This window comes from Apis laboriosa, unplaced genomic scaffold (genome assembly GCF_014066325.1).
Source record: "Apis laboriosa isolate Shangri-la unplaced genomic scaffold, ASM1406632v1 scaffold68_cov148, whole genome shotgun sequence".
Taxonomy (NCBI): Eukaryota; Metazoa; Arthropoda; class Insecta; order Hymenoptera; family Apidae; genus Apis; species Apis laboriosa.
The window spans coordinates 1133412-1161270 of record NW_025224135.1 but is presented as its reverse complement, the minus strand read 5'-3'; the positions used below and the strand labels follow the sequence as shown (position 1 = coordinate 1161270).

At 27.2% G+C, this 27859-nt stretch overlaps 1 protein-coding gene and 1 long non-coding RNA gene across 8 annotated transcripts; both read right to left on the bottom strand.

Annotated features, from left to right (window-relative positions):
* Positions 1 to 22: 22 nt before the first annotated feature.
* LOC122718783 (GTPase-activating Rap/Ran-GAP domain-like protein 3) lies at positions 23 to 19421 on the bottom strand. 6 transcript variants are annotated; one of them, XM_043944112.1, is made up of 19 exons: positions 13470 to 13518; positions 12941 to 13326; positions 9549 to 9999; positions 8349 to 8415; positions 7718 to 7801; positions 7218 to 7299; positions 6850 to 6968; positions 6276 to 6340; positions 6147 to 6213; positions 5917 to 6019; positions 5498 to 5596; positions 4876 to 5088; positions 4267 to 4538; positions 3609 to 3921; positions 3095 to 3537; positions 2505 to 2841; positions 2125 to 2211; positions 1761 to 2030; positions 23 to 1276 (listed from the first exon to the last, which is right to left on the bottom strand). In XM_043944112.1, the coding sequence occupies exons 3-19, from the start codon at positions 9872 to 9874 to the stop codon at positions 1026 to 1028; spliced, it is 3198 nt and encodes a 1065-aa protein (XP_043800047.1). In that variant the 5' UTR covers positions 9875 to 9999; positions 12941 to 13326; positions 13470 to 13518; the 3' UTR covers positions 23 to 1025. The 6 variants fall into 6 exon arrangements, with proteins under 6 accessions (XP_043800047.1, XP_043800045.1, XP_043800049.1 ...); XM_043944110.1 differs by having other exon boundaries at positions 12941 to 13594; XM_043944114.1 differs by having other exon boundaries at positions 3609 to 3894; positions 12941 to 13594.
* A 53-nt stretch (positions 19422 to 19474) lies between these two features.
* Positions 19475 to 22542, bottom strand: LOC122718731. Of its 2 annotated transcripts, none has more exons than XR_006347457.1 (3): positions 20992 to 22542; positions 20592 to 20856; positions 19475 to 19878 (listed from the first exon to the last, which is right to left on the bottom strand). It is a non-coding gene; the product is annotated as an uncharacterized LOC122718731 (long non-coding RNA). The 2 variants fall into 2 exon arrangements; XR_006347456.1 differs by having other exon boundaries at positions 20592 to 21928; positions 22106 to 22542.
* Positions 22543 to 27859: the final 5317 nt, after the last annotated feature.

Below are 27859 nucleotides of genomic sequence, written 5' to 3'. Positions count from 1 at the left end.
TATATATTAATATTAATGCGTATTTTTACATTATTCTCTTTTTATTTGCAATAGATACATACATGTAGAAACCGAACAAGTTAGAATGAAAGACGGACAATCGCTAGGCGATTCAGTGGCATGAGCAAGTTCGCAGCGAAAAATCTTACCAATGACAGCATACATTTTATTAATTATTATTTTATATACATGTGGTCGTATTGTATATATTTATTAATAAAACATGACCACTAACGTACAAAGTATAAGTATTTATGAATTACTTAAAAACAATTGTAAATGTGGCACAGCCCAAGTAAATCCCTGAAGAAAATCTTTAAGAATTAATAAAATTCCTTTTATTATAATTCGCTTCCTCAAATTAATAAATCACTAAGATAATTTTTATTTGCTAAATTTGATTATCATTTTGATTTATCAAATTTTTTGATTCTGGCACTGAATATAGCACACAAAAAATGAAGCATTTTTATAAAAATTTTATTAAAAAATAAGATCATTGTAGAATAAATTCTTACCTGCATATTTTTAATAAATCTTTGCTTTTTCTTCCTTTCTCTATTTCTTTTCTTTTGAAATATAAATTTTTATTTAAATTTTAAAAACCAAAATAATTTGTTACATATTATCACTTATTATTATCTTTTTTTTTTTCAAGAAATATAAATTTAATCCGTTTATGATATGTCGAGGAGTTGCTCGACAAAAAAAAAGAAAAAGAAAAAAAAAGAAACGCATTTGTATTAAAAAACTATGGAAGAAAAGCATATAGATATATCTAACAAAAAAGATTTCTCTTGACTTAAAAAACATCAAGGGCACTTCTTGCACGTATGGTTACGTTATCTATTATAGCAAACTTGTCTCGATTGCTCTTTGCAACGGCAGTAAGTTCTACACTTTTTTAAATGCATAGAATTGTGCATTATCCATCATCAATCCTACCGAGGCACGAGCGTCAGGTACAGCTTGCGATCTTTTAAAGAAATTCGTCATTAAAAGAAACCTCTCGATCGCGATTTAATCTATTTTCTGAACCGTGGAGGAATTAAAGTCGTCGGTGTTGGTGTTGGACTGCTGCTACATGATCTGCTCAATGCTCTGTGAGGTTCAACACTGAGAAAACTTTTATCAGTGGTTGGTGGTGCAGAGGAGATGATTTCTGATTCTCCTGGACTAGGACATCGTCGTTGCGAGCAAGTCGATAAAGTACTTCTCGATAATGTTTGCAATGGTATTTGATAGATTCTTATTGGTTTCCAGTCGCTCTGATTATCTGTAGAAAAGAAAAGAACGTGTTTTACTTATTATTTTTATTATTTAAATTATAATAATATTCTGATGTAGATTATTATATATTATATTACTGATTACTGAAACATCGGCCTATTTGAAGTTATGAATACTTTGCCGATTTATCCGATTTTTTCTAAACTAATTGTACTTAAATACATCTCTATTGATGCATATATTTCATTAATTTAATTGTTTTATCTAATTATTTCTTTTTTGTTTTCCTGATTTATCTTTCCCTGTTTTATTTTTTAGAAATCACATATTTATCGATATTCACAATACTACTGATGGTATGTAGATTTTTTTATAAAAAAAAATTTATAACTCATAATTATCATTATTGTAGAACCTATAATCGTTAATTCAGATATGTATTAAACAATTGTATTATGAAACAATTGTATTATTCATTTACATTGTGCAAATAGTTGGAAAATTATGATCTATTTTGAAAAGGCACATACTTTGCAGATTAGATCGAGACGATGAGGATTGCGCGAAAGGAGGAGGACTGGAAACCGGTTCCTCTTTGTCTGGGGGCTTTGAATCCAGTCGGATTCTTTCGCATTTTCCTGGCAAAAACTCCGGCGCTGTTGTAGCGAAGAAGATGTCTTGCTTCGAGGTGATTAGATTTAAATTCGGCATGGCGATCGTATGTACCAAATTTCCGTTGATTATCAATCGTATTTCCATGGTATCATTGGTAAATGCGATCACGTAGGGAAAGGCACAAGCTACAAATTAATATTTAGAGATTATTAAAAAAATATATATATATTTAATAAGAATGTTATATTAAAATGTAAGTGAATAAAATAAAATTTTTACCTATTGCTGCCGGTACGGAATTCCAATTAAAATCGAATTCCGTTGGTGTGGTATTTTCTTCCAGAAGTTTTTGAAAATGACACGTATCTACGATAAATTAATAGACATTAAAAATAAATTATTAATTTTTATATTGTTTAATCTCTGATTAAACTTTATATCATAGATCATATGTCTATGTGTTTAAATATAAAATTTCGCATCTTTTTTCATTTTTTTTCAATAAAGTTTTAATAAGTATGCAATAAGTATATAATATTGTTTTTAAAAAATTAATTTTTTAAAAACAAAAAAGAAAAAAAAGAAATAAATTTCGACAAGCACAAATAATTCAAAAATGTATTAAAATTTGAGATTAATTTATATAATAAGTTACATACTGTTGTAACAAAGTAATAATTCAGGTTCCTCGTCTTCGCAAAGATCCAATGCAGCTACTAAATGTGGTTTTGGCATTCCTTCGATATGAAGAATTCTTGTGCTTCCAGAGGCTGAGATCAATTCAAAATGATGTCGAATACCGCAGCAAAGTGTCCATTCATTGTTCGAATCTGTATTTTCAATTATCGTTACTAACGATGGGGTTTCACTAGCGCTGAAGTCTTTTAAATGCAAAAAACCCTCGACAGTGTCTGTGTCTGCGGCAGAACACCACGCGGTCCATGCAGCATTATGTTTCCATTGAAGAACTGTTAAACGTCGTCCTACTACCGCACACTATAAAATATTAAATAGATTTAATAATCAAATACATTTATCACTTAGAAAACTATCAATTATGAATATATTTAACAATAAAAAATTTATATCTAAGTGGAATGTATCTTCACTGTTGAACCATAATGCAACCATAACGAGATCAATGAACATTTTATGTATTTGTTGAACTTCATAAACTACAAATATTGATTGATTGAATTATTAAAGATGTAAAAGGTTAATGAATCAATAATACAAAAGGAACATTTACCATGCGCAAGTGGGAACCACCAGGCATTGTAATGGCATATAAATGACAGCCCCGAGCTCTGGGTAATCTCCTTTCTTTTATATGGGCTCGTCCTCGAACAGCCAAGGGACGAACACGAGCATGAGTACGATGGATCACTGGTTTAAATTTCGCAGTAGCCCGCGTGAAATTGTCGTAATCATTCTCTTCGCTTTCATCAGCATCGTCATCCGCATCATCCTCGTCGCCATTATCTTCGAATTCTTGATCGTCCTCACGATCGTTCAACACTTCGGCTGACCTATTCGCCGTATTGTTCTCGAATTCTTTTAGACGAAAAACGTAGATATTGCTTTCTTTGCCTTTGTCGCCGGCACGAAATAATAATATTCCATGTTGTTCGACTACATCTAATTGTTTTATTTGCACAGATTCGTCAAAGATTAGCCTATGAGATAAGCTATCTGGAATAAAAGAATCATAATGTAATGAAGAATTTGAATGTGAATTTGAATTACAAGAAACTTCATCTTACCTTCGATTAAAAAAGTTCCATTCTCACTAGCAAGGATCAATTTGTTATCCAGCCAAACATCTCCACAGACAACCTCGTGAGGGAAATCAGGATAGATGCATCTTGGTTCCCAAGGTCTTGGCTTCAATGGGCCAGCCGTGGCCAAAGAAGTTGGCGCCAAACCTCTGACAATTGCTTCCAGTTTCAATGCTTGGCCAACGCGCACCATCTCCACAGCACGTGTCTCCTCGCGACGTCGACCTGGAGCCTCCACGACATCCGACAATGCTCGTCGGTTTAACATACTCTGTGAAAATTCGATCGATTTTCTTTTCTACGGGAGAGGGGATACAACCAATACACATGACAAAAATTTTCTTTTTATATATTTTTCTTCTTTCTTATGATTATTTGGATTAGGTAAATGTACTAGGATTTATTGCAAAATTGAATTGGATGGAAGAGTGCAACATATTATATTTTTATGTGAAGTAAAAAAAAATCTTCTAAAAATCTGCTTCATACGATTTTTATTATTATTGTACATGGATATTAATAATCGTGTTTAAAATTTCTTTTATTTGTGAATTATTCTTGTGGAAAGGAAATTAAGAGATACTTATAGGGAAAATCTATGAAACTATCAATGCAGAAATATTATATTGTTAAATACACTTACGTTGCTCTTACTTTCTTGCGAATGTTCTTGATACATATCTCGAAGAAGAGCATCTAGGGTTCTTTCTCTTTTTTGAGCGAATGTTGGCGTGTTGAACGTAGCCTTTTCACCATTTATTAATTTCACGAGAAGAAATTCTCGTAGAGTATATGGATCCTCAAAAACAGGTGGACAAGGAAGGCTTGGTCCGAATAGAGGAACATTTTCGTCGCAGTAAATTGCCACGCGCCATCCTTTATCATTTTCTTCGGCCGATACCACCGCAAATACATCTATATTCATAAACATGGATAAAGATTAATATCGATCTAATTAGATTAAACGATATTTCGAAATAAGTTTGAAAAAATTTTAAAATAAATACTTTTTTATCGGGTTATTTAAACAAAAAAAAAAGATTTTTTAATTTTTAGACTTTTTAAATCCGCGCACGTGAGACGTAACGATAAGTTAGAGGTAATATATTTGTTTCTTTCTAGTTCGTTAAAATTCGGCTGAATTCGTCCATACTCGTGTCCATACAACTTCAGTCAAGTCTAAATCTAATTTTACGCTAAGTAGAAGAGAGATAGATATAGAGAATAAGTGTCATGAATTTTAGAAACTTACGAGTAAATTGACTTCTAATGCAATTCGGGTTGAAACTGTCTATGGCGTTAGGATCATCCGTATAAACGATGTTAACGATATCGTTACCGATATGTCGTTTTCTCTCCAGCTGTTGTGGATTGTCCTTTGAATAAGGAAGCATTGTACTCACATGATACATCACTTCGTGTCCTGCGTATACCGTATAATAACTTTCTTTTCCAGTCATATCACCTGGTAACATTCACAGAGGAAAACGATACTTATATAACTGTATGGAACAGATAGATAAAATAATAGTAAATAATAGATAGTGGAAAATGAAACCTGAGAAAAATATTTATTCAGATGTTCCGATTTCAACAAGGAAATTTTGTATACTTTCTGCATGTTACAATTGAAAATTGTATAACGAATATTGATTGTCATGAAAGACTATTTGCAATAATAGAAGAGAATAATGAAAGAGTTATTATAATAATGAAAATTCACTTACGATAATAGTGCGCGAAGAATTATTACGAAATATATATTTCTTTTCATAAGATTTTTTATCAGAGCTTTTGAAATAATCGATATCGAAAATAAAACTTCCAAAGTAACATTCTATGTAACACATCTACATGACTGGAAGAAAAAATACCTTTTATATCTAAACCACCACGATATTTGTCCCAATTCTTTAGTCGTATTCTCTCACCCAGAATTTCGAGAAATTTGTCGAAACCTGGACTACCCTTTTCTGTAAATGAAAGCATATAAAGATTCCTTTTCGTATTTCGTCTCTTTGATATATCATAAATATTTATATTTCGAATATATATTTATATAATAAAAATATTTTTAATAAATAATAATAATAAATAATTCAATCTTTCGTAATTGAATAACAAATTTAATTTTAATTTTCTAAAAAAAAAAAAAAAAACAATATGAAATAAGAAATAACAATAAAAATAAATTCATTTTTAAATGAATGCAATCATTGTTGTTGATGATCAATAATGTCTCTATAAAGGAAAACTTATCGAATTATTAAACTTCAAGTTTTAATCGATTTACCATTAGATAACATCTCATCATCGGTTGTTTGTCCTTTTTTCGCATATATCACGCCGAATTTGAAGTTGACAGAACCTTCTTGTTCTTCCAACAAGAGCAGATCCTGAAACACAAAACTTTGACAAATGATCTAGAATCGATCCTTCAAAGATCATTAATGAATACATTGGTATTCTATTTATTTTGAAATATTGATTATTCGCAAAAAAGATTTTTCATTTAATACCCACCTTTTGAATTTCTGGAGAAAATATTTCACGTGGTGCCTTGTCGAGCTTTTCCAATCCAAAGAAATTACTGAAATTTGAATCACCAATCATCCACCTATACCACTCAAGCGAAAATAGCACAATATTTACCTCAGGATCTGTCTGATTGTCATTGTTTTGTTTGCAGAGTATGGCAGCGATATCTTCTGCGCGCCCTAAATTTTTTCATTTTTTTTTATTTATCGTTCTATAATTTTCATTAATTTTTCTTTATTCTTATTTCTTTATTCTTTTATTTATTTTCGTTAATTTAAATAGCAATTCTAATTCTGATTCTATAAATTTTTTAATATTGTCATTTTTTTTTTACAATATTTAATATTTAACATTTATTTAATGCACAAAATATTCCCTGTTTTTTTATATCTTCTATTTTTTAGCAACAATTTCATACAATGTCTATCTCAAAACAATCTTGGTTGTACATATATATTACATTAATAAAAATAAAGCACAAAATAAAACTATTTTCTAAAATTGCAAAAGGAATCTTGTTTCTTAAATTTACAATTCTTTTGCAATTTTTCATAATATCTTTTCATTCATCTTTAATATTTGTATGATTAAAATGCAAATCTTTATACATAAGATAATGATTAAATGAAGGAAATGAATGGATTAATTCTTTGATATCAAAGATTTCACTGTTTTAATCAATACTCACGGTTTTTCGCCATAAAATAACTCTGTAATGTGGTACGCTTTGATCACTGACTTCACTTGTCACAACTGAGAGAAACAGAGGATTTCTCTCTTGATCCGCAGCAATGTAATTTTGATGCACTAAAAAATATTATAATGAACAAAATTTTTCAATATAATTAAACAAGATTGAAAATATTTTTGAATTTATAAAAAAAAAAAGTTGCATTTACTATACTATGAACATGAAAGAATAAATTCTTATATAAATGAAATAGATCATTGCATCAAATTTAAGCAAAAAAATACTCGAACAGCTGTTGAACTCCTGCTATCTAATGCATTTAGTTATCTAAAATTCTTAAAAATATCAGAGTACACTCTACTCACGTTTTCCGAGAAAGTACTTGAAGTACCAACGAGTCTGATATTCAGGATTTTCCAATATCGGCGTACTCGGTGATCCGAACATCTGCACATGTTCAAAATCAGTTCAACCAGAAATATAATCCGACTTTATCAATAACCAAACGGCGGAAGAGAAAATGAAAATATGAGCGTAGGATGTGACTTTGTTTTTTTTTTCAATTTTTCGTCAATAATTTAAATTTGTTCCTCTTTTTTTGACGTAGTTTTCGTTTCTTCATTATTAACGATGTATTTAATTATCCAATACTTTTTTTATTAAATTTTGCAAAATAAAAAAAATTAAAATAAAAATATTTCACCTATTAGAAAATATTATCTATCATAAAATAGAGTATCATACTATAGCATCTTAACGTTTACGATAAAAAATGACAATTCAAAAGTAAAACTTTCACAAATATAGAGATAGAAAGGAAGAATATGGAGGGATGCGAAAAGAGGTAATTATGCATTTCTCTTACTTCCTCCTTCTCGCCAAGGGAATCACCATTCTCTACTCGAAATCTTCTTCCATTGTCAGACCCGTCTTGCTCGATTTGCGGCAGCTGAAAGACGATTTCAAGCAGGCTAACATTAGATCACGTGGTACAAAGAAAAGGAAGGAAGAGATGGAGAGACTGTGTTCCAGTTTCGAAGGGCTATCGTTACGCATGAAAAACTGGCGAAATGAACGTCATTTTACGACCTTCTTGTCTTCTTCTCTCCTCTCTTTCGATCCTTTTCGCGTGACTCTTTCGCAATTAACTCTCTTCGCGAATTGTTTCAATTGTTAATTAAATTTTCACATTGACAGTGATAAAAAAAAATTATGATAAAAGATCAAACAACTGAAAATCGAAAATCGGAATAAGAGAATCGAAGTTCAATCTCAATATGACTCGAAGTTTCGTTTGTATTTAACGAAACATAAAAAAGGATGGAAAAGAAAGTCAAAACAAACATATCGTTCGTACTCGCCTTTTCTTTAATAGTGTGGACAAATAGAGGTCGCTTATACCATTAGATCACTTCGAAGTTATTCATAATTTTGATTTATTTTGAAATTCATATCTACCGATTTCATAAATATGTACGCATAAATTGAAAACTCACCATTTCGACGCTGCCATAATATCGTCTGGAGAGAACACCTCGCCTGGAAATGGCATCCGTGGTAGACCTAAAACATCATATAACGTTCAAAGATCACTTGACAAATTGCTTTTTAATGCCACATTTCTGATTAACAAAGGCGATCAAAACAAAAAGGAGGAAACAGTCTTTCTAACGAGTTTTTCCCCGATATTTCTTGCTTTTTGCCATCTCAAGATATCTAGGTTAATGAGGGCAACCTGCAAAAAAAGATCTAGATTGCATCAATTAACATTTTATCTATCTAAATTCTTTTTATATAAGATACTTGATTACAATTATTTTTGCTAAAGTTGTTGAAACTTTTGTAGTATCGACAAAATAATATTTTTTCCTCTAATTTAATATAGAAGAAGTTATATAAAAATCGTTTATAATATTCGTTGATTTTTAAATTATAAATATATTTAATCTATATTTTAAAAATAAAATCAAAATTATGATGTTAATATTTTAATTTCTATTTTTTAATTCTTCCGTTTTCGCAAATTTTACTAGAACTTAACAAAATCGATATCACGTGTAAACAAAAAAATATAATCCAGTAAAGTTATTGTGGAGATAATATTCTACGGAGATTAAGCATTTACGAGATATCGCAAATTGATTTTTACTCATCCGATTCGTTGAACGAGATACGTAATGTCACTGCTGCCATATATCTCGTTACGATATATACTATATTCTTCGTTTTTTAAAATATAATGCAATAATATTTGAAACAAGTATATAATATCATTCTAAATCATAATAAATAGATATATAAATAAGATATATAAATGTATTTAGATTATGTGTATTAAATTATTAAATAATATATTCATTATGCCTGTGTAAAATGTAAACGTAAATATGGACAGCTATGGATAACGTTCGAGTAATGATAACATTTTGGCCAACATCGGTCAATATCGGATAAAAAACAACGAAAAAGATCCGATAGGATTTAAAGTCAATTTCATCTTTAGCATTGTTCATAGGCAAATGTAAATGCCCATGTTTACAAGAAAGGTTAAACAGTACTTCTATAAACTACTTAGAAGTCATTTCATTTCAATTATACATCGATGGTAGAGGAATTAAGTGTAAGAAAACAATTAATGCGACTTGTGAAAAAAAATTTGTTACCCCTGAATTGAATTATCGTTTGATTAAACGTACACATGATGACTGGCTCGCCGATGAAGGAATCTTGATTGTGCGGAAGACAAGGCAGACACACAAACCGATCTCGACCTGTTTCTGCGCATCATCTCATGCGCAGCCGGCAATGTTTCTTCCTCGCTATCGCTCTCCGTTACCGAACTCCCGTTTCCACCACCAGTGCTCTTTCTTCTTCCTTTGCTTCGTTTGCATTTTTCTATACCGACACCCGTCGATGAGGTCGAGGTCGCCAAAGAGGAGACCGGTGACACGTTTGTGGATGAGCTACTCGTCAATGAGACTCCTCGCAAACGAGAGACAAGCTTCATGTCTAAGCATAACATCTTTACGAACTTGTTTTACGAAAGTTCTTTTTCTTTTTTCTTTAATTTCAGATTGATTAAGATTCTTTCATAAGATCTTCTATGTTGACTTTTGGAAGTGTTGAATTTGATGGATATTATCATTACTATAATAATATTCGTTTAATATTTGTTTAATTTTTCATGAAAAAGAAATCTTTTATATTTGATATTTTGTGTTATTTATTAACATTCTTTTTAATCATTTAATTTCAATATTTTACTTATGTTACTTGTAAGTATTTAAAACAATGCTCTATATTAAATTGTTCAGTGATTTTAATCTTAATTTAATTTTCATTTAAATTTATATTTAATTTGAAAATTATTTTTTGTTTAAGTTTTATTTTCTAGACACAAGGAAAAAATTTTGCAGATCTTTAAAAAAAAAAAATTAATTTTAGAAAAGTAATTTATGCTGAATTTTCGTTTTCCTGTTCTATCTCAGCTGAATAGTTAGAGAACAAGATATCTTTGGCCATCGAAAGTTTTACTTGTGCCAATTGTATATAGTACGTATTACAAAATATGTTCAATAAAAAATTTGAGAAACATTATTTTAATAAACCGAATTTATTAGATAAATATATAATATATAATAATTTTCTTTATTTCTTTTAAATTATATTTAATTATATATAAATTATATATAAATTTAAAATTTTAAAAGTATAAAATGATTCTAAATATTAAAAACTAACACACTAAAAAATATATCTATTTTTTTTATTATTCTTTATTTGTTCATTTATATTCTGTATTGTTTTTTTTTCAATACTTTTGGATCCATTGTATAATAATTATAAAACTGAAACAAATATTTCTTTTGACTAAATTTACAAAAAATGGATAAAAGGAAATTTTATAGCTCAACGAATTTTATTTTTTGTGATTCACATTTTCACAAAAATGATATTTTTGAACGATAAAATGAAAATTTGTTTGATAAAATTGCTGTATGGAAATTATTTTATGGAAAATTATTTTACAAAAAAGAAAAATTATCTCTTATAAAACCACTATTGTTATTTTGTATTTTTAATATTTTTGCAGTTACTGATAATTGTATTTAAGAATAATTTTTTTCCTATTTAATAATAAATATTTTCCTATAAAAATTTTTATAATTAATATTATATAATTTTATAAATTCAATAAAATTTTCAATTTTTAAGAAAAAAAGAAATTATTGTATTGTGAAAGTGTTTGTGAAACATTTCAATATTCTCCAATATCTAAATATTAATTTAAAAATATTATTGAATGCTTTGTATATTTTAATGTCAGCTTTCAATGATTAAAAATCAATAATTATTCATTTGAATATTGAATATGTATATATTTAAAAAATCCATATATTCCTTATATTTTTGATTTAAAATGATTAAATCGATAACAAAATCGAAGAATTATACAATAAAAATCATAAAAAAATTTATTTTATAAACATTCACTATCATCATAATAAAATATAAAATAAAAATTCCTATTATCTTTTATGTATCGTTTAAATTCATTTAACAACGAGTAATTCTCTGATCTCCATGTAGTTGTTTGAACTCTATAGGTTAATAGCATTGATGCTAAGTTCTGTGAACTATAACCATCAATAAACTTCCATCATACAACCCTTTTTAAAGATCCTGTTTCTCAGACGCATATGAATATCGATATCATTGACCGAGTTTTATCGATATTATCGTTCGAGTTTTCAGAGGTCCGTAACCTTTTCGAGGATCGTCAGTCTACATAATAAAGAGAAGAGAGCATCAATGTGACACTGAGTCCCTTGATCATCTTTCTTTTTTTTCTCTTTTTCTCTCTTTCACTTTTTTGCTTAACGAGACCTTTGACGTTGAATGAAACTGTGATGATTGATAGGTGGATTTTATTAATCCTCTATAGAGTGTTTATTCGTTATATTCTTTCTCTTTCACAATTGCGGAACCAACTGTAGCAAGCATAACTATAGAAACACGAAATTCTAACCTTATTTTATCTTTGTTAACGAATGTAGTGAATGACAAGTAGCGAAAAGTGAAGAAGGATTGAAATATTTGAAGAAATTTATGATATATGATTTTAATATAATTTAACATAATAATAAATTAATAATAAATAAATTATTCGCATCAATGGATCCAAGAGAATTTACCAATAATAGAAATGATATTTAAATATAAATATCCACGAGATGAGGATATAACAGAAAAATATTGTAAATTGATTTTTCTTTGCGTAAACTATGAAGAAATTATATTCTAATAATAAATTGTTTCAAAATTTTCGTAAATAATTTCTAACTAAATTTAATCTTAAAATTATGATTCTATTTCATTTAGATTGTAATATAATTAACCGAGTTTCTTCTCATAAAATGTAATATGTAGAATGCATTCATATATTGACATGAAATAAATAATTAATGGAAATAAAATTCATTTCTATACACTATTAATTGAATGATTTTATTAAATTAACATTTTTATAAATTATTTTAACATTAAAAATATAATTAATAATTTTTGAAAATATTATTACAAATTGGTTGTAATTAATTCAATTTTGTATATTTTCGTTTAATTTTTAAGAAACCAATTAATATAATGCATTGTTAGAATTATTAATTGCACATGTGTGCAATTGCTCATTAAAAAAACTAATGATATAACACTACATTTACATCATATACACTATTCTTTTCGTTCTATTTTTACGCGACATATATTAGTTCTAACCACTTGTGTTTTAAAATTTTCGAATTGTTATTCCAAAATAATTCATCTTAAAAATAATAATTGTAAAAATAATCATAATATTTAAATACAATTAATATAATAATAAATAAATATACAAAAAAGAAATATGGTACAGTCTTCAAAAAATTATAAATATTGTAATAATATTAATATTTTCTTTATTTCCATTTAAAATACTTCTGCTTTTTTCATAAAAATATAAAATAATATTTTAAATACTTACAAGTTTCGTAATACTGTAAACTTTTTCAACAAATATTAAGAAATTGTCAAGTAATAAATTTATTACCTCACGATGCCCTTTTCGTTTCGTTATTATCATGATTATTATTATTTAATCGTCGAATAATTGAGAATTAATCTTGGATTATCTTTCAAAAGAATAATTAAACCGAAAGGTCCTCGACCTGCAAAGACGCGCCCGATCGCTCGCGTGTTACTGTCTCCTGAGAAAACGTTATTCTCTTATAACATTATCTGCGACACACAATTACGAACAATTTTCTCGATGTGCATTGCTTCTACAAAAGCAATTATTTTCACAAACTTGAGTCGAATTTTCAATTGAGACGATCACCGACAGTGAACAATTCATTCGATTATAATAGCTATGCACAGCCACTGTATTTGAGAATTCATAAACTGTCTAGACGATCTCAATCTCGAACACTGATCCTTCATATTTTTGTAAGAAATAAAAAATATAAGAGAAAAAAATGGAAAAAAACACGCGATGAGAATGATGTTATTTCGTTGATAAATGAAATATTAATATAAGATCCAACAGATCAAGATGATCGAATATTAGATAAACGAACATCGAAACAACCGACGAGTTTGCCACGGGTCTGCAACCCCTACTGACAGCAGGACACGACCCTTTTTAAATGGGGACGCAGCGAGCTACGATGAGAGAGCAAGTACTCGTAGTAACACGGCGACTCGACGACTGGCGCCGCATCGTCGAGCTCATTAGCTCTCTTTTCCGACCCCCACTAACCTCCCGTCCCTACGCTTCTCTTGTGCTTTCTGTCTTACCACAGCAGTTACGTCTTTTCTGCTCGCGATGTTTGCCATCTCTTTCTTCCTTACCGACTGGTGGCGTCCTCTTCTCCCTTTTTTTTCTTTACCGTATTGTTTTTCTTCTTTCAGGATTCTATGTTTTAGATATTATATATCTTTATTATAATTTCACATTTCAGTTTTTAATTGTTTCAAATTTTTTTTTTTATATTTTTCATATTTTTTTCGAATCATGGAAACATATTCACATTTTTCGGATTTTAATACAATTTTTGTCTTGTCAAATGAAGATATCTGCTTCTTTTTAATTACATTGAAGAGCTATTCTTTCTATTGATTATGATTTGCTTCTGAGCTTACAAAATTAGGTGATTCTATATATGTATATATATGTATACATATATACATTTCTTGAATCTTCGTTTTATATATGTTATTGATTGTTTCGTCATGTTACCAATATTATTATTTTTTCTATATAATGATTCTTCAATTTATTCTTTAATTTATTATAAATTTCATTTTTAAAATATTATATTCTTTCTTTTTTAAATTTTTATCAAAATCCCATTTTTTAATTAAATTCTTTATTTCTTCTTTAAAAAAGCATAATTTTTTTATCATTTAAAAAAACTAATAATAATATGAATAATTACAAAAAATATCTATTAATAGAATTTTTTCCTATATTTTTAATTATCAATTGCATAAAAAATCAGATTTAAATAATATAATATGAAATAATATAATATTATTTAGCTTTATTTATAATTATAATTATAATTATATATTATATATTATAATTTATATAAATTATAAAATATATATTAAGATTTTAAATTACATTAAATTTTTAAATATTTCTTATTTTTATTTTTTTTTCTTTTTTTTGGCATTTGATTCCTATCTTTGTTATATGGAATAATAAATGAATAGCAACATGAACAAATTCATGTTTGTTTTCTATATGTTTTAAATGTTTGAAAGTATACATATTCTTATTTGTGATAAAAAACAAGTACAAAAAAAAGAAGGAAAAAGTGAAAAAATGAAAAAGACAAATAAATTAAAAATTATGAATCAGCGCCATCTTTAGAGTCGTAAATAAAACATACAAAGGAAACAAATATTAGGATAGAAGGTAGGAATTAAGTGCTAGCGCCATCTCTTGAGTTTTAAAAATATTTCTTTAAAGACAGGATAAGATAGAGTAAAAATTGACCGTCGTGATATCTCTTAAATGAAAGAATCATCTTATAATAAAATATGATACGTAAAAGATGACATTTATAGTTATTTTTTATTCTATTTTTATCTTTTTTTAACTATTTATTTTCATTGTTTATATATATTTCATCTGCGACATTTAAATGGCACTGATTTTACAATTTATGATCTATCTTTGTCCTTCTCTCATTATTTGCTCTTCTTGTCTATATTTGTTTTTGGTGCGTGATCACAGATATTAATTATTGTCAATATGTTTTCATTATTTTTCTTTCAAAATTATGATAATACTGCTTTAATCTTTAAGAAAAAAATATATATTTAATTATTATCTTTAAAACAATGATCTCGTATATATCATTCTATTTCTAAAATATTTTTAATTTCTATTTTAAAAATTTTAATTTCTATGTTTAAAATTTGTTTAATTGTTAAATTAATTTTAGTAATTTATTTTTATTACGCTTTACAAATAGATTTTCAAAGTATAATTATTTGATGAGACTTTGTGATGTTATTATTTTTCAACGTATAATTCTTGATTAAAAAAAATTTTTATTCAAAAAATTAGAAATATTAAAAAGATTACTCTTTGAAAAATGATATCAAACTACTACATATATTCAGTATAGAATTTACAATATTCTCTTTGGATATGTTCATTATTTAGATTGGGCTGCAAGTCATATGAAATGTCGCAAGATATAGAATCTACATTGTTCTACATAACATTTCTTCGATGATTTTTTTTTAACTAAAGCATAATTCATTATATTATAATGAAATATAGATTTAAAATAGATACAGTGCATATAGAAATGTCAAGTGTCAAATATCGAGTATCAAGTATTAAATGTAAACTATCAAGTATAAAATGTTAAATGTCAAGTAATAAACGTTAGGCGTTAAGTCTTTAAAAAAAAAAGTTAAGTATTAAATATTTGCATTCCAAGAAATTTAATCTAAAAAAAAAATTACGTATAGAATAATGTATAAACACAAAATTATTGAAAACATTATAATTCACACAAAAAGAAGCTTTTTCTAAATTGATAAAAACTATAATTAATTCAATCATATTTAAAACTGAATGATGAACAGATCAAAACATTACATTTACTATATTTTGCTATATTATTATCTAGCAACTATATTACTATATTATAATTATTATACTACTTTACTATATTATTATCTAGTAAATTTTTTTAATAAATAACTTTAATAAAAAAATTGATAAAAATTATTGATTTTATCTATTTGTCATTTTAAATAACTTGTATTTGCATTTATATATATATATACATATATAAAGATTATATAAGATATGTATATGTATATAAATGCAAATACAGGTCATCGAATTGACGCAATTCTCGATATATTCGCGAGACAAAGTAATCGGAAACGGTCTATTTCTCTTGAGTTCATTTTCGTGCGCAAGTGCTTTCCATATCTAACCCTAGTATACATATATATACACACATAACACCAAACGCTTTTCTTCTTGATCTTTTCGTTCGGCATTTTTCGCATGTATCTTGTATCCGATCACCGATTCCAATCCTCTTAGGACTTTATATTCGTTCTGTTATATCTTTTCTAACTCGAGCTTTTCCCGATATTTTTGCGCATTGTTGTCCCTTGCGTCTCCCTCCTTACTTTACTAACCTCTACGCTCCCTGTTTGCTTCGATCTCCCTTTTTCTTTTTTCTCTCTCTCTCTATCCATGAGTCGAGATGCGCTGCAGTCGACTTCCACTTGGTCGAGCGTGATCGAAATTGATCTACGCGGTACAAAAGAGTGTATCGACGGTCGGGACACTTCGGTCGGGCCGATAGCAAAAGAGTTAATTATAAAGAGCCGAGCATCAAAATCCGATACGTTGTCCATCGTTGTTACTAACGGCGATGACCAATGAAGCCTCAGTGCGCGTTCGCTCGATCGCGAACTGAACGTCGACCGGTTTATCGGACATAGTAAGATCGATATGTAGCGGCAGATAGGTTAGAAGAAAGAGACACTCGATTTCATAATAAAATAAAAAAACACGAAGTTCGTTTTTATTCAGACCGGGATTATCTGAGAATCGATGGTTGTGTACCGGCATATATGTTTTATTGTGATTGAAGAAAGATTAATTTATATCGATGGCATTGCGACATGCAACTTTTTTTTTTCTTTTTTAGTATACACAATGTATGCTATAAGCTGACAAATGTAAATAATATGGTATTATAACTTCGAAAATCATGATAGATTTCAGTGAAGTTTATTTGAAATTTGTACTATACTATACTATAGTATATTTTCGATTAGATGATGTTATTGAATATCTATTATAAATCCTTTTTAATATGAACTTTCACATTGAATCTAAGAATCGATATAATCTATAAAGAATTACACAATAGAAGATGTTCTATTTATTCTATCGAACACGTGCCTCGCTATATATATATATATATATATGCACATATAGTATGTTGCCATGAAAACCGGCTCTTCGATATATTTTCATCCTGTTCATGTAACAACGATAGAACATTAAAATATTTTCAAATTTTAAATATCAATTTGAAAATTTAATCCAATTAAAATTAATCTATATATGCGAATAATTATTTGTTTTTCTTATTAAAAAAAAAAAATTTCTCTTTAAACATCGTAAATTTTTTTTAAGAATTAATTTTTATTTATAAATCTTATAATAATTTATTTATAAATAATTTATAATTTTTCTAGTGAATTTGTTATTCCCTTGGTTAATGTCTTCCATGAACTCGCAGAAACGACTATTTTATTAACCCCAGATTTCAAGTTGATTGCCTCTAAACAGTTAATGGATTACGTCGAATGCTTCGAGAAAGTTTTATCTTTTATTGCAAAATGGGAGCGTGTGAGCAATGAGTCGGGTATTCGAAATTAACATCGAGTCAAAGTTTTACCTGTTGCAGCGGAGCAATCACGGAAATTGCAAACTCCCCCGCTTTACATGTATTCACATGCACGATTTCGTGATCTTAACACGTCAACCTTGACCTTATTAGATTTTCAAAGTCGATATCTCTTTCTAATTTAAAAATTGTTTCGCAAGAATTGTATCGTTTTTACATATATGTTGAACTTTTTATCGAATTCATTTATTTTCAACATATCGAAAATAATCGACAATGCTATCGGTTATACATGTGATAATAATTTAAATGAAAATTTCGCTTCGAAAAGTATCTCGATATAAAACGTATTAAAATAAAAATTTTTTTTTTCTTTAATTTTTGAATTAAATTTGTTTATATCAAATAATTAAATTATTTCTTGTCAAATTTGCTTGATTCGTAATACATAACGATAATGCGGGTACAATATTCAAGTAAATACTCTAGACATGAAATTAATTAAAAACGTTGAGAATATCGACATATCGATAATTCCAGACATTAAAGCATGAAGACTAACTCTTAAAACCTATCCATCGTTATCTCTTTTGTTCATGGTACTAATGCTTTCATTGATCTTTTAAATGGCTACCTATTACTCTTCGTTAAAAACTCCTTCAAATAAAAAATAAAAAAAATTTGTAAAAAATAACTCATAATATAATATGTTTCTAATGTAAATTTAAAGATGCATTAAAAAACTAAAATAACGCCTAACATCTAAAATAAATTCGTATAAAATTTTTTTTTTATTTTTCTCCCTTTTAATCAATGATTTATGAAATTATATATTAAATATATAATGATTCAAATTATATTACGTTTGATTTCGATTATTACAATTATTCATACAAATTAAATCACGATTTTTCCAATAATTAAATTACACCTACACTTTTTGCAATTATAAAATATTTATCACATAATAAGAAAGAATGTATAATGTATATTCAACTCACCGTGCTGTCCATGGTAAAACTTTGGTGCCTTCCAAACTGATGCTCCTCAATTCATATTTGGATCTGTGGCGAAGTGGTGAACCAGGCGCTGTAGTCGTGTGGACAACGTTCCTCAAGCTCTTCGAGCTACTTCCGGTGAGTGCGTGCCTCCTACCGCCGGCACCTTCTCTGGTCGATTGATTTGTCGATCTTTTTAAAGAACTCATTGTTGATACGAAGATTATTTTCTCAAGCAACAATTCTCTCACATCTTTCTCGAATATTCGATCTTTGAAAAATTCTTCTCAAATTCGAGAATCAACTGGAGGAGAACGTATCTTAGCAATACGCATGTTTCTTTATTTTTTCCTTCGGAAGAATTCTATTTTAAATAGCACTTTTAGAATTTTTCTTGTCGTCCATTCCAAAAAAATAAAAATTCGATCGATTCGATAATTCAAATTTTGCAAAATTTTGCAAAAAGATGATGGTTTTTCGACGATTTCAGATTTCTTTGGTCCACTTTATGATTTCAAGAATTTTATATGTATATGTATTGTTACAAAAGTACTTTTTTTAAAATTATTTCTCTTTTTTTCGAAAAATAGAATTTTTTTTAAATTATTTTTGTAAAAATCATCGATTTTTTACAAATTTTATTGTAAACTTTTTCGAAGACTTTTCTTTATTATCGAATTAAATGTTAATTGGAATCTAAAATATATAATTTCGTTCAGAACGATTTTAACTTCAAAATATTTCTTCGGTTGTTTTCAAAAATTCTTCAATAATCTCATTTATAGAGTATTAATAAAGAAGGTTTCCATTACTGATTGAATTCCTCTTGTTTGAAATTTCACGTTCAAATTGCTTGATCCACTTTGCGATTTCCAAGATAAATATATCGTGCCACTTTCAAAGAATCATTTAAATCACTTTTTCACTTCGAAAAACAACTTTTTCAAAGAATAGTTCTTTGCTTCGAAACTTACGGGATATCGTCAAAAAATGATAGTTCCAATTGTGGATCATAATTTTCTTGAAATTTCGTGTCGAAGCTCTACTATTTTATGGAGTATTCTTTGGAACAATTTTTCATTCTAAAAAATAACGTTTTTTTTAAGAATAAGATGAGAGAAGAACAATAGAATAAGAATAATAGATCTAAATTATATTTTGAGTTTTCTTCAGAGTTTTCTTAATCTATGAGGTACTATTGAAAAACTAATAAATATATAATTTACTATTAATTCATCATTATAATTTTTCTTGAAGTTTCATGTAAAAAGTTTTAATTCACTTTTTAATTATAAAGATATAGATAATAAAGATATGATTTCTTTTAAAATTTGAAGTGTAATTTATCTTAAAGATAAAATATTTCTTTAAATTTTCTTTTCACACATTTCAGAAATTAATTTTGATTTAAAGAAAAATATTCAATATTATCAATCAAAAATTTTCTAGAGTTATATGTTGAAAATTCTGGTATTCATATTCTTGTATCAACAAATATCCTTCATTACATTCCAAATCTTGCCCAAACTTTCTTAATCTTTTTCAAACTTTTCAACAGCCAATCCTCATTTACAAATTGTTATCAAAAATTCAACAAATCCTTAATCATTAATTCAATTTCTTCAAAGAATTTATTTTCAAAATTCTGATTCATTTTCGATTTTCAAATATAAACATTCTTCTCTATTTTTATACAAGATCCTTTATTTTCTTTAAAAAAGAAAAGTGTCTTGAGTACAAAGTAGTCTTAAATTTTTCGATGATAAAATTAAAAAAAAAAAAAAAACAAACAAACCTTCGTGTTCGGATTATTATTTGAAAATCAACACTTTTAAATATTAATCGAACTACTTTTCAAATAATCGTATCAAATTCCTCGATCTACTTTATGTTCTCAATCATAAATATATCTCTATTTTCCACAACGTTCTTTAAATCGTTCTGGTATTCCAGCAAAGAGGCTATCTTTCAATATAATGCCTTTGAAAAATTTCTTAATTTTCTTCGGCGAATTCTTCGGAAATACGTCTTTATTTGCAGAATATCGAATCATTAATTCCCTTTAAGGAGAAATGTTAAAATTTTTTAAAGATGAACAATATTTTTATCTTCTAAAAAATTCATTTAGCCAAATGCAGGATAAATCTAAATTTCTTTCATAAATTCTTGAGAAAAAAATATTTATAATTACACACCATCAAAAGTAAAGAATTTTCGAATTATTCTTCTTGAATTTTCGTAGAAATATTGCACACTTTCAACCATTCTTCCTATTCTTCAAGAAATTCTTTGAATCACAATTTTTTGCAACAACAATCTTCAATCACAAAGTTAATTTTAAAAAACTATTAATCATTAATCAAACATTTTGATATATTCATGAAATATCAAACATAAATATATTCCTCAAATTAATCATTCATTCAGGTACCACTTTTCTATTCAAAATTAATGTCTTCCAATAAGTCGTTTCTTTTTTAACTTTATTTTTTAAATTCTTCTTTCTTCTTTCATCAAACTGAATTTCAAATTATATACAAATTTAAATTTTGACAAACAACAAATTCTCTAAATATTAATCAAATTCTCCAATATAATGTTCAAACGTAAACATACTTCTCACAAACATCGTTCATATATCACTTTTCTATCTCGAAACTCTTTTCTTCTTCTTCTTTAGACTCTTCAAAGCTTATACGAGATCTCAATTGTAGAGCAATCAATTGTAGAAACCAATAAACTTCCGATGATTAATAGAAATAGAATTTCATAAACGTTGTCGGTTCCATATAACGATCCTTAAAATCAAATAATCGAGTCGACTGCTCATCGTACGTTCGCCATTTGAGGTTTTTGTCGTTGTTGGTCAGACGGGCAACTGAACCGTCGGATGAACAACCGGCAACCATAAATGACTGCGCCACCTTTCAACCCCACCATGAAGCATGGTTCGCCACCATAACTGGCCGCGAGCGTCGTGTCTTGCTATCCCCACTCCCATCGCGTCTCTTCTCCGATGCTTCGATCATCGAACGTTTTTCCCCGGCCGATACCCTCTTTTCAACTAGTTACGCTTCACTGATTCGGGATCGATCCACCGAGAGATCCAAACGCTTCCATTCTACCGGTAACCTGTTGATAAACAATCAAGAACACCGCACCATCAACTTTCTCGCTTTTTTTTCGTCCGATTAAACGATACTGTATATAATATCCACTCTTTTCTGCCTTCTTGCGTTGCTTAAATAAAACTTGGAAAGGATTTGTGATACGGTTCACGAAGAGAGACACGTATTTATGGGTACATACATCAAGTAATATATGGTGATGGAGAAAGTCGGCTTTCAAGCGTGTGGCTCGAAGTTGAGGTTAGGTTTGTTTCAATCTTTTGATAATGGTAATGATGGTATTCTCTTACGATGCTGTATTTATTTTCTTCGTGAAAATTTATTGTTTCACAGTTCATTGATTGAATTACTTTTTTGATTGGAACGTTGTACTTTTTTTTTTTTATGATCGTTTCTTTAATGCATTTTTTTCTTCTTTTTACTATTAATTCACGAGTCTATTTCTACATAGCATTGATTACATGTTTAAGAATTCGAAATTGATTCTATCTAGTTCTTTTGAATCAAATATTGATAAACACTAAATAAAAATCGAAGAATATTTATTATATAATTATTTTATTTTTATTAAGAAGTTTATAAATATCGTTTATTGATTCAATTATTTTTCATACATTCTTCGATATCTCTCATCTGTACGAAAAAAATTCTCTATCTAATAATTGATATTAGTTTATGGTATGATTTATGATATGATATCAAAAGATTTTGAAGTTTTCTTTGAAAAAATTGAAGGGAAGAAAAAATAAAATACTTTATGGTAAATTTCTTAACATTTCTAAAATATCGTACGAAGGATTCTATTCTTTTTATTGATTTTCGAATAATATTGATTCAAATAAATATTGGAAACTATTTAATCTTAATTTAAAAGATTACGATATTGTTCGAAAAAACATATTTTTTTTTATAAAAAATACGGAACTCATCTCGTTTATTAATTTGTAAACAAAATACGATTTATTTTTTATTGGATTGATTCTAAGAGTCAATAATAAGAAATAAAAAATTATTTGAAAACGAGTTTCAATTAAAATTTATTTTATATTGTTTTTATTTATTTTATTTAACTTTTTGTATTTCATTATTATTAATATATTTCGAATGTATATATTTTAAAATCATGTTGTGAAAAAAGTTAATTACAAATTAATATGATTTTCATTATATATATCCTTTTAATCTGACTTGATAAATTATTTTATATCTGCAATATTTCTTACGAAATACTTCGTCTAACTTCGTTTACGTTTTACATATATAAAGCAGCAATTAACGGTTGATGTGTAGTTTTTAAAAAATATTCATGACATATACTTCATTAACGATAATTTAAAAATCGTTTATCCTATTAGACTATAACACCGCAAAAGAGGCGAACAAATTCCTTTGACCATCTTACACTCATTAATTTTATTTACCGATCGTTTTCTCATGTTCTCTTTCGATGACAATACTCATATTCCACGATTAAAAATCTTTTTTACAATTCTTTTAAAATCTTTTGATTAATTGATAATATAATTTTAATAATTTCATAATAATAATAATAATTATAAACATTTAAATTTTTATATGTAATGAAAGTAAAATAATTTTTTAATTTTTTTATTAAAAAATTTGCAAAATACAAAAAGTGAAATTAGTTTTTAAGAAATGAAGATCATATGTTCATCTTGTTGGACATAGTTAATATGATTTCTTGAAGATTGCTTTAATTATATTTCATTGAATTGATAATTTAAAAGTTTTAATTGAAAATTAGATTCGATAATGGAATATTAAATCTGGTTTGATACAGTAGTTGTAGAGTTTGCGAAATGTAGTACTATCTTTTCGCGAGAAAGAAATTCAATTTCTTAAAATCTAATTCAAGAGGGAAGATCAAGTACTAACATCAATCTTAATCTATCATCTTCATCTATTGTGGTAATAGAGTAATTTATCATCGAAAACACTTTCACTTCTTTTTTTACATTTATTTTTCATAACCTATTAATATTGATATTAATTTATCATATTAAATAATAAATTATTTATGATTTTTTTAAATCAAAGAAAATTGAATTGTCATAAAATATAAGAAAATATTAATTTTTTTAAACAAAAATTACACGTAGAGATTGATATTTTTATTTTTTTTCATTAATTTCATTAAAAATTATTTTATGGAATATAAATTTCAGTTATTTTTTTTCATAAAAATTTTTTTCCTGGAAAAAATATTTTGTAATTTAATAAATTTAATTCATCAATTTCGATAAAAATAATATCCAAAGAACAAGTCACATAAATCTCCATTTTAAAAAGATTTTTAAATTCCATCTTGCGCAACAATTACTTCTAAATCACACCTGTTAATCTTCATTTCCACTAATCCTTCAATTTATCAATTTTCTAACAGCAAAATATCAATTTCTTCAAACAAACAAATAAAAAAAAAAACCAAATGAATTTTATAATTAAAATTTCCACTTTGCACTATAAGTAAATCGATCTCTCTTTCTAAAAATTTTTCTTAAATAAGAAATTCAATATTTAAAATTTAATATTATTATTATTCCTGAATAATTATTTTTAAATATCGAAAAATAAGAAGCCAAAATTTTGTTAGTCACTTTGTAATAACTTGGAATTTCCTAACAAGAAAAATTTAAAAAACAAATATTTATAACATAGATATTATTGAAACGATATCATTGAAACGATCAGTAACACTGTCTTCGAGTAAATTAACAATATAAATATTTTTGTACAATATTAATATAAAATAAATAAATATTAAAAAGTTTTATATCATTGTACAATTACTGATTTAACTCTTTCTCGAATTTCCACCTAAATAAATTTTCCAAACCACGAGAACAAGTTTCTCGAGACGCGAACATGAGACGCAAAGCGCGAGAACGAAGGGCTCGTTCGTCGAAGACTGATGCTCGATTCACGGCCAAGATTATTGCGCGAACGATGAAAGCAGCGCGTGCGGAAATGCGCATGCGCAATAGCCGTCGCGGACACGACCAAAAACGCGACCAGAAATGCAAGTGGAACACGAGCAAGGAAAACAACTGAAATATTGTTTTTCAAAAAACGAGATCTGCGATCGTTTTTTTCTCAAGGTGTGTCTTTTTCTCCAAGGTTCTCTTTTTCTCAAAATCGATTATGGGAAATATTCTTTGGTGCAGTAATCATCATTAGCTGTTTTTCTCTCGTGACCGTGTGTGGACTTTGGATATTCATTTGGCCTGTTAGCCCAGTACAAGGCGTTTCAAGATTGCAGATCGGTCGAAAGTGTGAGAGTGCATGGAATGGGAGAGAATAATTTCAATCAGAAAGTGTATGTTACGAGATTATTTCGGTTGTTTAATAACAATTGAAAAAGTTGTAGATTCGAGTATTCCATTTAAATTTTTTGAATGTAACTATTTGTTATTTGAAAAAAATATTTCAAAAATGTAATTTAATTTTTTAAAAGATTTATGTGAATCTTAATTTAATAATTGGATAATAGTTTTAATTTTTCAAGTTTCGATTCATTCGATCTACAAGTTTTATAAGTATCAATTAATAAAGTTAGTATATTAATTCACTATAGGAAACGAGAAATGAAAAAACCAATATTTTGTTTCACAGTTTTAATACTTTCTTTACACTTATATTTATAAAACAGTTATTTTGTGATAGCTTTTTTTCTATAAAAAAGAAAAAGAAAAAGTTATCTTCTTCAAGGAGATCCTGTATATCTTTCATTAATCGATGTTTAATCAACATGTGTAAACTTCTTTCTTTTTTTAAATGCTGTCTTTTTTTTTTATTTTCTTTTGCAAAAGGAAGGAATAAAAAAAAAATTGAATGAAGCATACAAAATTCTTGACTCGAAAGAATTAATTGGATGGAAAATTTCATAGGAACGATTATTTTTTGTTAATACACATAGGTATACATTACATATACATATAGGGTGTCCCATTTTAATCTTTCCATGCGATTAGCTTTCGAAACTATTGGTTATTCACATAAGTGTTTCGAACCAGAGATGATTTTGTGGAGAACATGTTTTCAGCGTTACCCTTCTAGAAATAAAAATATTTAAAAAATTTCAAGGTCTGCAATTTTTAAAAAATGACTATGATGTTTCTTTTATTTTTTTTAAATATTTTTTAAAAATTCTTTGCGCGAATAAAGTAAAATTTTATGATTTTTGTGTAAAAAAATTGATAATAAAATTAATTTTATTTTAATGAGAGATATTAAAATCACTTTTATGTCACTAAGATACTTCTACCTAAATTTACTTAGAAAATATTTCAACGCAGATTATATTTAGTTTAAATAATCTTTCTTTAAATTACAAATCGTTCCTCAACTTTGCATGGAATAATTGAAATAACACGCTTTCAATATGCTTGATTCTGAATCAAAAATAAAATAATTTTTACAAGATTTTCATATTCTGAATTAAAATATTCAGTTATTAACGATACAAATTATATTTTGAAAAATCTCTATATAACATAACATTTTTCAAAAATCAAAAAATTTTGAGATAAATTTAAAAAAAAATCAAGATAAATGTTAATCATTCATGTTAATTATTCATTATTTAAATTTGAAAAAATTAGATAAAAAACTAAATATATTACAAATATATCATAATCTAAAATCAATTTTCATTTAAACTCATAAAAATTAATCTAAAAATCAGATTTACATTATAGATTAATTAATTTAATTTTGATTGATTTTTATTTACCCAAATTTTTATTATAAAAATTAATTTACAATATACAATTGCAAATTTAAATTAATTTTTATTCATTCAAATATACAAGATAAATTTACTAAAATTTTTAATTCTTCAATGAAATCGTTAATAACCTAAGGTTTCTTTCCTTTCACAATTTTTTTTCACAAAAAGATATACATAATAATTTATTTTTTTCAAAAAATTATTTTTTTTTATCACATTTTATTTGTGACTCAGGAGCTTTTTTATATCTTGAAGAAAGCACAACTCACGAGATATCTTGTATATATAAGTACATACAATATTTATTCGTTATAAACTCGCTTTGAGATTTAATCATAACATATAGTTATTAGATACACGAAATTTTAACCTCATTTTATTTTTGTTAATAACAAACATTGTTAAGAATAGTAATAAAAAAATGGAGGAGAATTGATAGCATAAATATTTGAAAAAAAATAATGTTCTCTTTAGCTTTCATCATTATCATCACTTAAAAATAGAATCTTAGAATTAATTTCGAATGTGCTAAATGAACTATGAAACTTATTGAGTATTTTGGACATGAATCGATCTTTTTTAACTTCACAAAGAAAAATTTGGAATTTGAATTCCGAATGGTTCTATTCGTCACGAATGCTTAGAGCGAACTGCACATTATATTGTTTTGGTATGATATTAGTCGCCTGAGTGGATCCAAGAGTGGGGAGACTATCCTCATTGGTAGGAATTCCGAGCTTATATCTACGAGAAGAGCTCGAGCGTATAATTAATAAATATTGTAATTGTGAATAAATCTGTTTACGTGTACGTGGAGGTCAATATCTCTATAGGACCATCACACTATATAATAGGATACATTTAAACTCTGAGAGAAGATTAAGTACGTCTTGAAGAAAGGAAATCCTAGCTATTGTTTCAAGCGTATAACCCAGCACCGTATGTTTCATTACCTATTTAAATAGACTATTATCGCAACGCCACCATCCGACCGAATATTTAACACTTTGGCTAACTTCGTTTTCCACCGTATTATTCCCATTGTCCGTGCTACCTGGAGATCTATGAAGCTATCGTATACGGAAGTTAACAGTGTTCAAATTCAACTAAGCACGTTTCTTTGTATGTAAATGCTTTTTATAATTTTTATTACTTCAAATAGATATTTTATATAATATCAAATTT

Bases quoted from the DNA above. Each gene is read 5' to 3' on its own strand.
- LOC122718783 (XM_043944110.1), bottom strand. From the start codon at position 9,874: ATGTTATGCTTAGACATGAAGCTTGTCTCTCGTTTGCGAGGAGTCTCA. The intron at 8,416-9,548 runs GTACGTTTAATC...ATGATGTTTTAG, and splicing joins CGGCGAGCCAGTCATCATGT to GTCTACCACGGATGCCATTT. The intron at 3,538-3,608 runs GTAAGATGAAGT...CTTTTATTCCAG, and splicing joins TGGAACTTTTTTAATCGAAG to ATAGCTTATCTCATAGGCTA.